A 14,600-nucleotide genomic window follows, 5' to 3' on the forward strand; every position below is an offset into this window, starting at 1 on the left:
ATTGAAATTCAAATGACGATAAAAACGTACAACTATAAATTTATGCAGAAGATGACAACCTTTCTTATTACTCTCGGATACATCATGGCTTTCATCACCCATATGTTATCGCGGTCCAATTAAAATTCAGATTTACTGGCGGCAGACGTAGTAGCAATATTAAGGATCAGGGAACCATTTCACGAGCGAAGACGACGTTTCGTTCTCCGTAACCCCTTGCACGGTTAATGAAGAGTTCGCTATATCCCGGGATGGCAGCTGACGTTGCATTCATGCATGAGAGTGCCGCGTCCCGGTCATTTGGCCTGTGGTGCGACTAAAAACAAGGCAGCGCTCTCGAGTTTTGTCCCATCGGTGGCCGGTAACGCGCCTTCCATGGGGACCAGCAGCAAAAGAAAATTTCAAAGGGGACCATCGACCCGCTGGCCCACACATCGAGTTGCCGGAACATGCGGATTAAGCCATTAAAGCCTGCTTCAAGCTGTTTCGGGGAAATTCACGAGACAGAGAGTTCGTTATTGTTACTCTGTCACAAGCACTGTTGTCTGCTTGTTTTGATATATGTGACGAATAAGCCGTCGTGTCGCCACAAGATTATTATTGAACCTGCACCTTGATTCTCTTGCTGTAGGGTAAGGGAGAGATATTTGGGCGAAGCTAAGTAATTCGCCAAATTATTTTGTTTACCAACAATTTTTACGACTTGCATATGAAAACATATTATTTAGCTCTTTTTAACTGACGTGATATATCCTTGTTAACTCAAATAGGGCTACCATAGGGTTATTTGAATCATTTTCTCATGCATAAGCATGTATGATATTTTCTCGTTCTTTCGTTATTATATCCAAGGTTAATCTCGTTTCATTTGATTATTCCATGCAAAATTAAAAATTAAATTTTAAGATGTTGAAGATATTGATACAAGTAACCCTAACTTACTATCATACCTAGCTTTAATATTCAAAATTCTACTTTTAAGTTATGTTCTCATGTGCATATAACAATAAGGTACTGATGTATTTGTGTAATCCACTCTTCGGTTTAATTTCGTGATTTTCATTAAATTTTCAGTAAAATGTCCATGTACATCTTTCACGTACTAAGAGATACCTTGGTGTTTATTTGAAATTTCTAAGAAGATTCTTATCGACTCCTTAAGCTCGTAAAAGTATGCCTTCGTTTCACCGCGTGAAACGACCAACAAATTACACAACGGTCAGACTTTTACTTGAATGAGCAAAGAACCGCGAGAACAGCGATGGTCAAGCACGCGCGAGACCTTCCACGAGATAATTTATTGGTCAATCAAAATGACGCATGGAGGTATAAGGTGACACGTCAGCGTGCACGGTTGACCATTAATTTTAATACCCGTCACCATCAGATCTCCCGACGCTGCTTTCCACGTTGGCTCCCCACTGACGGTGGAGCGTATCCATCGGCATCGGCTACCGTACGACTAATGCCCCGTTCACTAACGACGATCATCCTTGAAGATCTCGGTCTACCGATCTCTCACGGCCGCCACGAATTATTATCCTTCTCTTAATCCTGTGTAGCTGACCCGCCGCACCATCCTATCGGGTGGCGATTTCAATAATGGAACAAATCGAAGGATTAAACTTTTTGAATATATAGAAAAAAATTGGGGGACTTGGAGAAACTTAAAGATTAGAGACAATCTTTTATGTGCAACTTCCACAAAATAATAGCAAAAGTGAATATAATACACTGATAAAGAAACAAGAGGATAATGAAGAAAAACGAAAAGCGGAATAAACCAATAAATACCTACAATCTTGTGAAAAATCATGCAATTAAGATACGATCAGACGAAAGCTGCGAGCTGGCGTCCGAATATATCAATGGTACGCCAAGAACGCGTCGAGAGGTATGCCAGCACGGTAAGTGCAACGTCGATTGATAGCGCGCGTCTCCTTATCTATAAACCATTTTCACTTTTTTCCGTTTCCCTAGGTGCTTATCTGGTGTTCGAGGCGCGCAACTAGAGAATTCTAGGACGTTATTTACGGCTGATTAGCAGGCTCAATAATTCCCTTCCGCATTACTTTATTGAGTCCCATGGCCCACGCGCGATTTGCCTGCGATTTATGGCGCAAGATAGACCGATACCGCTGCCTCCGGATCGGCTCGTTCTGTTGGGCTGATCTCGTATGTAAACAGAGGCCGAACCAAACTGACCGGTAATCTCCGACGAATTTGCATCTGGTTCTTTTTCTAAACAGTTCGAGCGAGCCAGGTAATATGCAGCGTGTTGCATGCATAAAAGGGAAACGCGCATACGTTGAAACAACGAAACAGAATTGTCTTTCACGAGAATCGAATCGTGCGACTCCCGTGAAACGGAAACCATTTGTTTCCCAACGATTCAGGGATTATTCCAGCCGCATCTGTTTAACGCGCATCATCGACGTTTCAATCGGTTACACCAGCATCTACGGTCAACATCTAATCCCTATTCGTTTCATCGACTATTCCAAAGTGGCGGAGTATACGTCAACGTGAAATGAAACACGGTATGCTGTCGGTTCTCGAGACGGATGCATAATTTCGAGGCTCGAGGCTCCCAAGGCTGGTTCCTGTCCCCGCCGCGTTACAGAAGGCGCACACGGTTGCTCAGGAATGTCGAACGGGTCGGTCACAGGGTTAATGTTTGCTGCCTCCTCACGTGCCTCTGACTTTTCTCCCTGGTTGTATCTCATTTGTAAAGATTCCGGGACAAAGGAGCCACCAAGAACCGTTTGTGTGGCTTCGCGGCTCGCTTCACCCATAAGTAGTCTCGACTTGGGCCATGTACGCCTGCCGGACAGACAGAAGCGCGAGTCTGTCAAGTGGCGCGATTATAATCTGACAGGGACGTATCGGTTGCCGGCCTTTCCTCCCGATTCCGAGCAATCGACAATATATTTTGGAGTCAAGCGTTACTAGGTGCCGAGCATCGAATATTTCCATGATTTACGAGTGACGTATCGCATTAAGAACAGGGCCAAATATTTATTTTTGCGTATACATCGCATGCGAAGGAGAGACTGCACGAAATATTTGTTACTGCATATTACGATTTACACTCACTTTAAGGTTGTCAAGTTTAATTACAATGACTTATTTCAGAATATACGTGGAAGTAATCGAATTTATGAGAATCGATGGAGTTGAGTCTACGTTTGATGTTCACGAGATTTCGTTTAAATTCAACTGATGAAATATTACCGGATGGTTCAGGTACTCAACTTCTGTCCGTTTCCGACCATCAGTTCTTGTAAAAAGAAAAAATAATTGTCGCTTATTAGTCATCGCGACGTCGGCACCGGTACGTTAATGTCGTCTATTACTTACCAGGTACGTTCCCGAAAGCGAGGCTGATCCTTCGGACATCCTGGCTGGACGATCTTTGGCCGACAACCTTTGGGTTCCATTATCGAAAAAGAAAAATGGGCACACCAATACACGAAAAAACCAATGAAATTATTTATTCTCCAACGTCGACGAACTCTATCTTCGATCTTCTTATTTCCGACCCTAACGATGGCTATCTAACTTCAACATGATTTCAACTTTTCATCGGTAAGTTGACTTAAAAGCTTCGACTCTACTACGAATTTTCAATTTTCAAGGACGAATTCGTACAAGCGTCGCGACTTTCTCATACTTGTAAGGATCGTCTACGACCTATCTGTTGAGCGATTCGTGGGAGAGACGTAACAAGGGAGGTTGGAACAACGCTAGCGAAGGTTAAATGATGTATAAAGTGCGTTAACCGACACCACTCACCGTGCAACACACGCATATCGCGTTCACGGTATAAACGTAGGCGTGGCTGGTTTGATATCAACGATGGCCACCTTTCGACTGTAAATCAATCGATATCACGCCGGCAGGAGGGGCTTTTCATAGGGTTTGCACGGGCCTGAAATACGACTCGAGGGTGGAAGCATGCGCCAAATGCTGAATGTGAATCGACCCGCCCCGAAACCTTTTATCCCGACACCGATCGCCTCTCGCCACTGTCTTTCTCTCTCGCCTACCCACCGGTTCGCCAGTGTCGCGCCGATAAATTTCGATAAACATCTGGCTCGATTGATTCCGTTCCCGGTGTTAATTAGCTCGCGTCTAGTACCGCTTTCACAGCATCGATCGGTTCCGCCGCGTTAATGTCTTGAGATCGCGATCACCTTGTCTCTCGTTTCTTCTTTAGAGATCGTTTAATTGGATTGTTTATCGAGATTGTTTGCTCTCTTTCATTTCTTTCCTTATTTTTTCCTCATTAAGGTGGATTTTCAGTTTCCTTTCCCATTTATGAACGGAGATACTTTCATTTCCTTTTACTTATCATTAAATAAATTGTTCGGACTTTGTAAAATTATAATTATATTATTAGGAACTCTATACAATATTACAACCGACTTGACGTTTGTATCTTTGATTAATAATCTTAATGTTATTTCAATGTACACAGACATGTAAACTTGGAGTATACAATTTTTATGAAAACCTATTCCGAAATTAAATGTTGACCAGGGTCGATTCTCGATGGTTTGCTACGAGGATTTTAATGCAACTTATCTCTTCGATGGAACCTAATTTTGAGACCGTAGATTGGCTGCTGAGGAAACTAGTGAATTATTGAACTTTAATGTTGACATCATCTGCCGGAGTACGTTTAAAGTACAATTATTGGTTTTGTCTTTAGTCTAGTGTAATTCAGTTCTTGAAAAGAATTTTTAAGTTTAATATCCCCGTATCTATAAGCAAACATCAAATTCCAAGTTTCAGTATATTGCTATCTCATGCAAAGTCGAAGCCTTTGATCTTGTAAAAAAGGACCGTATCTTATTCGCTTATTAGAAACGAAACCGCCGTTAATTACTTGGATAATTCGGTTCATTGATGCCGCGTAATTATTTAATCGACTATTTATCAGAGCGCAGCATCGTCGGTGTATTTGTGCAAACGTTTGAATAAGGGTTATCCTGACCGGCGAGTAAACCATACAATCAAGGAATTATCTAGGAGCAAAGGAACAGGATGGATGCTGAAGATAGAACAAGTATACGTTGATACGTGGCTCATGATAGTGGGAATATTTAATTCGATCTTTAAATAATTCTTACAAGGTATAAGTGCCCGATATTGTATCGAGCCTTCCGTATTAGCATAGGTAAATAAATAACTAAGTTATTTTTAAACAGTCTATCGAGACGACGTTCTCGCTAAGTTGCACTTTATTTACACGACAATTTATATCAATCTTTTTTATATATACATATATGTATATATATGTATATTTATATATATACCTATACATATACGTCGTTTCTATTCACTTCTCTTCATACATACATATATGTATAATGTTTTCTATTGCACGTCGCAATCGTACGATATCTTACATTTTTACAATAAATTAACGAAACGAAACTAGAACTTTACATTTTCACTCTCATTCTCTCTTCCATTTCTCTCATACAAACTTGTCACACTTGTCCTTGGTTAAAGTATCTTCATTCTCTCTTTGTCTCTCCCTCGAATACTGGTTCCTTTATCAGAGAACGATGACTTCTATTCGTTTTTTTTTTTTTTTTTTCGATCTACTGTGTTCGCGAGAAAACTGTACAAATGGCACTGTACAACCCATTTCACCATGATTTACACGATTCGCGTGTAATCACGACGATCGATCGATTATTCCGTTCATTCCCCTGGTTCTAAATACGACATTTTTATTCGTGATATAGGAACGTACGTGCTAATTCCTCCCTTACAAACCATGTTGAATGATAGCTATCGTTGCGATCGCCGCGCGCACGACCACCATCATTCGATTCATAACGCCGGTAACTCATGAGCTTTCCTGTCGCAGGATACGTCGCGTCGCGGTTTTATCGGTCTCAAGTTAAATGGGAAGCTCTAAGACAACGAATTACAAAAATTCGTTCAGCAGTCGCTTAAATATTCGGTCGGTAGCATCGAATTTTTTTTCACGAAATAAATATCCAAATTTTTAAACATAGAAGAAACAAAGGCAACCGACTAAGTTAATCTTAATTTGACTATGCAATCATTTTCGAATTTCAGGAAATCGAAGATAGAACGTAGATGTACAATCTTTGGAGCGCAAGTGGCTGTGGTCTCGATGACGATCTTTCGTACAAAATTTACGGGAGGAACGTTAAATTATCTAAGACTAACGCATTCATACAACCACTCCCGTTTTCACGATTCACCAGATACGTTATCAACGACACGTTTTCATCCTCTCGCGATCGACATTCAACGCGAGAAATGAGAGTTCTTACGAGATCTCGAAACGTTGAACGAGCTCGTCGATAAGTTTAGCTTCAATTATTCGATCGATCTTATTGTCGTCATTTTGCTTGAAGTTCCGCCGCTTGTTCCTCTTCCTCTTTCGTTAGGGGCACCGTCGAATGATTGTAAAGACCCTGGGCCATCAGCTGAAGGGCGAGAGGATTCTTCTGGCCACTGGCCTTCTTGATCTTCGCCCTCTTGTTCTGAAACCAGATCTTGATCTGCGCCTCGTTCAAACCCAGATCCCTCGAGAGCTGTTGCCTCCTTCGTTCGGTCAGGTATCGATTCTCCGCGAACTCCCTCTTCAGCCTGGCCAATTGTTCGCCACTGAACGCGGTCCGCGGACGCTTTTCCTCGGGTGTGCCGCCATTGCCACGGCCGTCCGACCTCTTCACCCTCCTCGTTCGTGGACCTGCAACACGGTAGGATCCTATCGTCAGCTGATATCTGTCGAAGTGGCTGAAGAATTGGGATTATTGCGGTTAGGAGATTTAAATGTGTAAGAAAGAAATGTTATATAACAGTATTATAATTTAATCTAAATCTAAGAAGCTAAGATAAGTTAACTTTTTGTTTAACGATTAGAAAATGTATTTATGCATCTTCTTTTAACTAGGTGTCGACCAGTGGTGGAAATTGGTTCGCGTCTTCTGCGCAAATTAAACATTTCTTCCTTCAAATTTGAATAATTTTTAAAAGAAAGATGCATTAGTAAGTGCACAGTCTCTTGTACAATCATGAACATAAGTCGTAGAAATTTTCATTATTAATCACACGAGAGTGTAATGTATCCTGAAATATGAGTCTAAAAATGTTAGAGATAAATGTTACGTATACAAATATTTGTATACGTGAGATGTAGCTTTCCAGTCAGAAGCAAAAGAAACGATAGATTCTATGCCTGATCACTGAAGGCAAGCATCACTCGCCAGGGTTAACATTAGAATGACCGATCATATTTCACGATGAAGACGAAATATAATTGGTACAGCTCTTCATCTGTCCACTACTCTCGTACACAAATTGGAAAAGAACCGAATAAGAAGCTAAGATACGAACTGATTGAAACAACGATGAAATAAGCGATGAAACAGATAAACATAAATGACGGTAAAAGGTTCTGTTGTAAAAGGTAGTGTAGCGGCACATGAGTAAAGAACAATTCAAATCATATTGTTGTTTTGCCTCGGAGTATCAAGATCGTTAGCATACATGTAATGTAAGAATAAATAAACTCCGGGGAAAACGGACGCAACCGAAAAGAGTTCAGTATCGACGAGTTATCTGAGAGTTATCAAGAGTTATGTACCGAGTTATCGACGAGTATCTAGCGAACATCTAGCGAGTATTTATCAGCGATCTTACTTTGCGACTTATACACTGTACGAGCGTCTCAGCGAATATAGTCTGTATACTAATTTATTATTTTTAAATACGTTCGACGGTTTCAACAACAAGCAATAACATTTAATATATCTGACGATCAAACATCTTCTGCACAAGTCCTCCACGGTAGTAAAAGGTACTATCCTTTAAAAGATTTTCAACAAAGTACATGTCCAAGGAAATGAATATTTTCGTGCAATTAGAAATATTACACCGAGAGAGACTCGCTTCTGTTGGAAATGACCGTCGACCTTTGCATCCCTCTAAACTCTAAATCGTCCCCTCGAACAAAGGTCTGCCCAACAAACGCAAAGGGTACATAAAGCAATCAAAAATTAGCCTTACATAACGATTCATAATGGTGTTTCGCGGTCGAAGAGAACATTGATTCAACAAGTTTACGCGCCAATAAATCTGAGAAATTAACGAACCGGCGTGGCGGCATCGTGCGCGCACGCTTAGTGACAAACTTTACGACAACTTTTATTGTCTAGTCGGTCTTAACTGCTATTCCCTGGCTATTCGTGTACAACTCTACCATAACGAGAGAGGTTCGTTCGGAAGGAGGCCTCACCTCCCGGACGAAATAAACGTCCGCTCAAGACGAGAGGAATAGTTGGTCCACGAGGCTGAGTCTTTCTCTTCGTAGGTCCTCCTCGCCGTTTATCGTCGTCCGGCAAAACTGCTAGAAGTCCTTCACGCACTCTGCACCACTGGTTATGCGAAGTTAACAGAGACAACTTAATCGTAAATCAAACGCGTTATTGTTGTTATATTCCAAAGCGAACTACCAACATTATTGGCTGATGGCTTGAGATATTCTTTGGTGGAGGAGATAAGAAATTATTTTTTCCTCTACCTTGATTATTTGTTTTTGAATTAACGCAACCTTCCACGTTACTTTCGCTTTCCATGCAATTTATTGGTCGCTGGCTTTATCAATGCGATGAGACTGGAATAGTTGTTGTAATCATCGAATTCAACACGAATACAAAGGTATTTCTATATAATATATATAAGAAGTTAATTATTTTTCATCTATGTTGAATAATTCTGATTATTTATCGTGTTTTAGAGTTGACGCGACAGCAAATGGAATACAAGTTGGGAAAATAAGCGAATAAATTTTCTGCAATATTTTTGCTCCTGAGTTTCTTTTCTTTTCGATGCAATTTATTGGTCAGAAGCTTTAACAATCCAATAAGACGCTGCAACTACAATATATAGGCGTTACCATGCTTTTCAAATGCAAGAAGAACGCAAGAAGAACGAGTGGTTCTTCTGGACGTTAATAACTCGTTATAAATATCGTAATGGTTGCCACCTTGCATGCATGTATATATACACTGAGAAAGCTTTTATTAATCTTCTAGGCGGAGCATCAAGATACAATCTAGAATGATTATTATACGAAACGACTTATTGTTCCGGATCAGCTCTTGGAAAAATACGCATCCATCGAAAGAGTATCAATTTCTTCTAAACGCTGCACTTGACCCTATTTGATCGAACCAACTGGAAAATTGCCAGTTCGGTATATGAAGTTTTGAATGAAGAATCATAATTAGAAGAACGTTCTGCTATGTGCTTATACAAATCTCAACAATTTACCGATTCCACCAACCACAGCGGTTATTAGTATTCATGATTCTAGGTGTGGAAACTAACAAACGGACGAAGATTATTACTTTTCAGATTCTCGACCGTTACCCAGGATATTTAAGATCGATTATTCTTAGAATTGCAGAAGATGACTATGATACGCTAGAACTTCCTTTTCGTTAGTGCAAATATTTTCTCGTACGTTGCTATACTTATAAAATGGGTAATCTTTTGCTTTTATTTTTAGTACATGGAAGGTTTCAATTCTTAATTCCTTCGTGGATTCTTTCATAAAGGAATGTTCTCGTTTCAAGCGATTGAAAAAGATGTGTTCTTAATTCTCTATATTTGATTTCAATAACAAATGAATAACAAAATTGGAATAATTTTAAGAAAGCGGTGTATCATTTGGACAAGATAAAATTTCCATGATAAAATCATATTTTTATTTTTCATACCTGCTGTGTTTTGTCAAACTACATTTTTCTTGTTTTGTTCTAGTGGATTATATCGACGTTTATATGAATTCTAATTATGTTTCATTCTCCTATTTCGGATGGATAGAATAATATAAACCATGGGAGACTATCAGATTGACCCACTGTGAAAGACATGTAATAATTTAAATAATGCTAAAGATAATTGTATAAAAATTAGGCTGTATTTTCTCGAGGTATGACCAAAGATTTACAAAAAATTTCAACCCCATCGATCTACGATTACTTAACAATTCTTCATCTTATAGATCGCTCAAAAAATAACATCTTGAAATGCCGCCTTAAGGGAGCTTCCGGCGAAACACAAAAATTTCTAGAACGCTGAAAACGAGCGATCGAGAAAGCGACAGGGCAGCAGCCAGTTTCTTGTACTACTGCTCAGAAATGACTGAGGTAACGAACGGTCGGCAGTCTAATTACTTAAGCGAAGTAGTCTCGTTGTCAGTGGCAGGAAAGAGGCATTCAGGAACCCACTTCTCGCTCTCTCGACCCTCGTTCCGCTTCTCGACTTCTCTCTGTCTCGCACCATTGCACGGTTTCCATTTAAGGAACAACCTCCCCCTCTTCTCAACAGCTGTAGGCGTCTCGAGGGGTAAAACCAATAACGCTAAGACGTCCTCGAGAGAGTGAGTACATCCCCGAAAGTACCTCGCATACCGAGGACGTGCGGCCGCGAACGAACACTAATTTCCTCTCGACCTATCCTTGAGTTAGACGTCAGCTACCGACCTGGCTGCGCCTCGCTCTTCTCGTCGCGTCGTTTCTCTTCAACGCTGCCGTCCTTGATTAACGCCGCGAGTCATTGTCAGTTCTCGTCACCTGTCGTCGTTGTCGTGTTTCCAGCGGAACGACAGTTTATCTTGCGACGACGATTCCCTTTTTTAGGGAAAATGTGAGTTATTGAATCGTTTGTAAGGGAATAATATGATAGTTTATATAGCTGGAATTCTTTTATTATAATTGTTGATAGAGTTGAGTAACTGGCAATAGAAAGAGATGCGCTACCGCACAAATTAAAAAAAAATATAACATGATTTAAAAAAAATTGAATTACTAGAAAACTTTAAAGATAAAGTAAGATAAGATATAGACATTTTTTGAATTGCAGGTCGAATGAGGGTAGTATGATAGGATAAGGGAAAATTAGTCACTGTGTGACAGTCCGTTACAGTTAATTTCCATTACATATTCACTTGTACATATGATTATTTCAAGTTTAAGTGTTTTACAATTTTTAATTTAGCATTGCGTGGTACGCAATTTCAGTCTGCTAGCGTGCTTTTACCGTTACAAAACGGAATTGTTCTTTGATAAACAATTCAGTCTAAGAATTTATGAATTGAAGGACAAGTGAGCATCATACAAATCTTGCCTCTGTGTCACCTGATAGTCATCTTTCCAATTACTCATGCTACAAGAAATAGCCATTGAACTCTGCTTCGCTTATTTCATTTGTGTGGAAGAAAAATATACTAGCGGATAAAATGGATTATAATATAAATCACAGAAGAAACAAGATAAGGTAATTGAATCGTATCAAATATTTAAACGTATTTCTCGCACAAGAAGAATAATGGCGCGCTGATTGGTTTTTGCTTTCTGTCCAGGTTCGTAGGGACGCGTCTTCAACTATTCGCTTCTTGCTGAGAATTTTACCGATGTAATTCAATTGACGGAAAAACTCGTCGGATCGAGAACAATTAAACCGCTTCATCATTGTCCTGTCATCCAGGCGACGAAGCCGGGAGCGTTTTGTCGCTGAAGGACGACTAGTCGTTTCGTACCATCATCCACTCGATTCCATCCTCGAAACGCAGCTACACCAATACATGTATCCCTATGTGTCTCGCCCCTACCTCTCGCAGAAAGAACAGAGTTTCCCCTGAACCAGCGTTCAGCCTTTGCGTAACAAATCGTAGAAACCGTCGGGATCGTTCTCTTTCAGTTTTGCTGGTTGGCTCTCCAGTCACGTTGCTTTTAATTGTAGCTGGTATCGGCGGTGAGCCAGTCGAGAGACGAGAGGGGCCTGGCCTACGCTTCGAATTGGTTTGGAGGCAATCGGTGGATTGTCACGGGATTCCGAAGATTGGCGGAAAAAGTGGGAGAAAGATGGAACGTGTAAATAGTTCGTCTTGCATCGACAACCTCTGCTGACGAATTTAGCGAAATCATCTTCTCTCCGAGTGACTAAAAACGATCGATTCGCTGGATCATTCGGCCATCTCACCGTGATTCAAACATATATCCTAATGTTCTTGCAAAGGGAGTGCCACGTTTTTGTCAAGAGTTTATGCTCTTGGTCGATCAAGGGAAGAAAAAGAAGGTACCAGCTTGAGAAACGCCCCTCGCGTTTCTTTCGTGTCATTCGAGGATATTTGCAGAGGCCGTCGCATGGTCGGCCGTATTGGAAACATTACTGAACGTCTTTGAGAGTTTACGAGTTAGATACTCGATGCAGGGATCGTGCCAAGAAAGGAGACCGTTTCCAACGGATTCTTAGAAGCGAGCGTAAGAGGAACGCCGCGCTGGGATCAAGTCCTCATAAATTTATCGATCGTTCTTGCAAAACCCCGCAGAGAGCGGCGTGAACCGATGAGGACAGCGTTTCAGGACTTTTTCCTGTTCCCAAGGTGAATAGAAAGTAATCAACTATCTCGCGTGAAACGAAATTCGTGAAATGTTGCTTAAACAATACTTAAACTCTACATGTCGTCGCTCTATCTCATTGACTCATTTACATAATTCTATCACTTGTATAGGGAGAAAGCAAAGTCTGTCTCTTGCTCCTTTCATCTAAAGGCTCATTTTCGTCATTCCATTGGTTCTGTAGAGGAAAAGCTTGCAATTTGAAATTCTACCAGTGTACAACGCTGGAATCATAAAGCATGGCTTGATAATTACGAGTCTTGGACACGATCGACTCGCACGATTGACGTCGAGTCTCTCTCGATTGCGATCGAGCCAACGATCGACGAGGGCTGCGCGAGGTGAGTCGTACCACTATGAATCGCGCGGTGCCGCGTACGTGCAATGATCCGACTCGTTCTTAAAGCGCCACTAAACTTGCGCGTCACGTTCCTTTTAATTACGTCTGCCAACGACGACGGATGCGAAACGGCCGCAGAGGGAGGGACGCAAAGAATTCATTAAACGATACTCTCTGGAACAACCGAGAGCTATACCAGGACCGAAGTGGGACAGGTGCTGGATCATACCTCGAGAAACCGCGAGCTCAACCATGTCTACGACACCACCGATCTAAAAAGGCAGTTACGTATTTTTGCAATCGCGCAGGTGTCTGTTCTGTTGATGAAATGAAGTTGGGAAGCCAGATCGGTGGTTGGAATAAAGTTGGTTTATTTAAGCTTGTAACAGATTGAAGAAGGAAGACAAACCATTATTTTTGGCTAAAGGAATTTTATATGATTCAACGGTGATTTGTCTGAATTTGTTTGAATTTATACGAGGAAATTATTTTTAAATATTTTAGATCACTGATATAGTAGTTGGAAAAATTGACTTTGGTTTAACAGAGTACATATGTCTGAATATCGTTTAGTTAGATAATTTGTGGTACACTTTACGAAATGTATTAACTACTAGCTGACAAACCATATTAAATCAGAATCGAAACGTGTGCATTTATTAATTAAAACTTCACTTTCTTTGCTTCTGAATACATTGACATACACGCGAAATCTGTCAAATATTTACATATATTATCTAGGAAACAAATTTATTGAGTTAATACATTTACTGTAACATATCAAAGAAAGGTCAATGCACTGTAATATTTCATTTTTCCAAATTTTTTAAGTGCAAATACGTTAGAGTTAAATTGCAATTAAATCATTCTGAAATATCTACGTAGAGAGGGTCGAGAAAATCTGACTGGTTCCACGACAACCTCGTATTGCAATCGAGTGCTTAAATACCTGCGGAAGGTAGCGCGTTACTCTGGCTATAGCAGAAATCAATTAAGAAGTCGGAAAATTTATCGCGGGTCTACAAGACCGGCTACAGGAACAGTTTCTCAATACTGGCTAACGTTCGTGCCGTCCCGCGGCCTGTCGCGATCACCACTTGCAATTATCAATTCTAATTAACGATCGTCGCGTCCAGAGTTTCATTATTGTTTTTAATTACCAGTCCTACCGGTCGTTTCTCTAAATCACCATTAATGAAACTATCTACCGGCCTGTCACTAGCAAACGGATTTTTCTACGGAATCAGCCCCCGAGGCTCGTGAATCGTGACGCTATTAAAGGAAACGATCGTCCTCGATTTTTCCCGTTAGGACTCATGCGATCAGTTTTATAGCGATTTCATAGCATTTTCATAGCGTTCTCGTGCCAATTTCATAGCATTTTCATAACAATTACAGAATAATGCACACGACAAAATAGCGATCATGTTACAATGCTGTAGAATTGGTATTCTTACTATGTCAACGATATAAACAGTATGAATAGTAATCAAAGATTGATCTGGTTTTGCTTAACAATTACATTGAAAGATTTATTTGTGAATAGTTTATTTTAGGCAACACAAGAATGTTAGAATTTAATCTTAAAGTTAAGATTAATAATCTGTGGAAGACACAATGTTTATGTTGAAATAATATTCAGTGATGTTTATTAAACAGAGCCACAGAACCTGATGTATATAAGCGAGTGATATAATTAACAAAGTATGGAGGATTATTGGCCAGTTACTCTCAGACTAGACGTAGGTAGTGACCCATGATCCCTTAAATACTGTTAACCCCCATTCTCTATACGGTAA

General features: G+C 40.4%; 1 protein-coding gene and 2 long non-coding RNA genes across 8 annotated transcripts in view; 2 read left to right on the forward strand and 1 right to left on the reverse strand.

Moving 5' to 3' along the window:
• Window positions 1-869: 869 nt before the first annotated feature.
• LOC132910347 (uncharacterized) lies at window positions 870-9,980 on the forward strand. 4 transcript variants are annotated; one of them, XR_009658748.1, is made up of 6 exons: window positions 870-1,907; window positions 1,981-3,283; window positions 3,364-3,588; window positions 8,366-8,712; window positions 8,792-9,541; window positions 9,820-9,980. It is a non-coding gene; the product is annotated as an uncharacterized LOC132910347 (long non-coding RNA). The 4 variants fall into 4 exon arrangements; XR_009658747.1 differs by having other exon boundaries at window positions 1,981-3,588; XR_009658746.1 differs by lacking the exons at window positions 870-1,907; window positions 1,981-3,283; window positions 3,364-3,588 and adding an exon at window positions 7,612-7,735.
• Window positions 5,083-14,600, reverse strand: part of LOC132910332 (segmentation polarity homeobox protein engrailed-like) — a 105,366-nt gene continuing 95,848 nt past the window's right edge. The window contains exons 1-2 of one of the 2 annotated variants that reach the window (XR_009658738.1): window positions 8,291-8,411; window positions 6,634-6,742 (exon numbers count right to left, since the gene is read on the reverse strand). Coding sequence is in view for 1 of the 2 variants with exons in the window: in XM_060965964.1 (XP_060821947.1) it covers window positions 6,390-6,742 (353 nt within the window). In the remaining variant the exon portion in view is untranslated. Of the gene's footprint in view, window positions 6,743-8,290; window positions 8,412-14,600 lie in introns of those variants that run through there. The other variant, XM_060965964.1, reaches the window with a different exon arrangement.
• On the forward strand, window positions 9,984-12,576 carry LOC132910348 (uncharacterized). Of its 2 annotated transcripts, none has more exons than XR_009658750.1 (3): window positions 9,984-10,441; window positions 10,924-11,337; window positions 11,423-12,576. It is a non-coding gene; the product is annotated as an uncharacterized LOC132910348 (long non-coding RNA). The 2 variants fall into 2 exon arrangements; XR_009658751.1 differs by having other exon boundaries at window positions 9,985-10,441; window positions 11,059-11,337.

The sequence above is a fragment of the Bombus pascuorum genome, chromosome 9 (genome assembly GCF_905332965.1).
Source record: "Bombus pascuorum chromosome 9, iyBomPasc1.1, whole genome shotgun sequence".
Lineage (NCBI taxonomy): Eukaryota > Metazoa > Arthropoda > Insecta > Hymenoptera > Apidae > Bombus > Bombus pascuorum.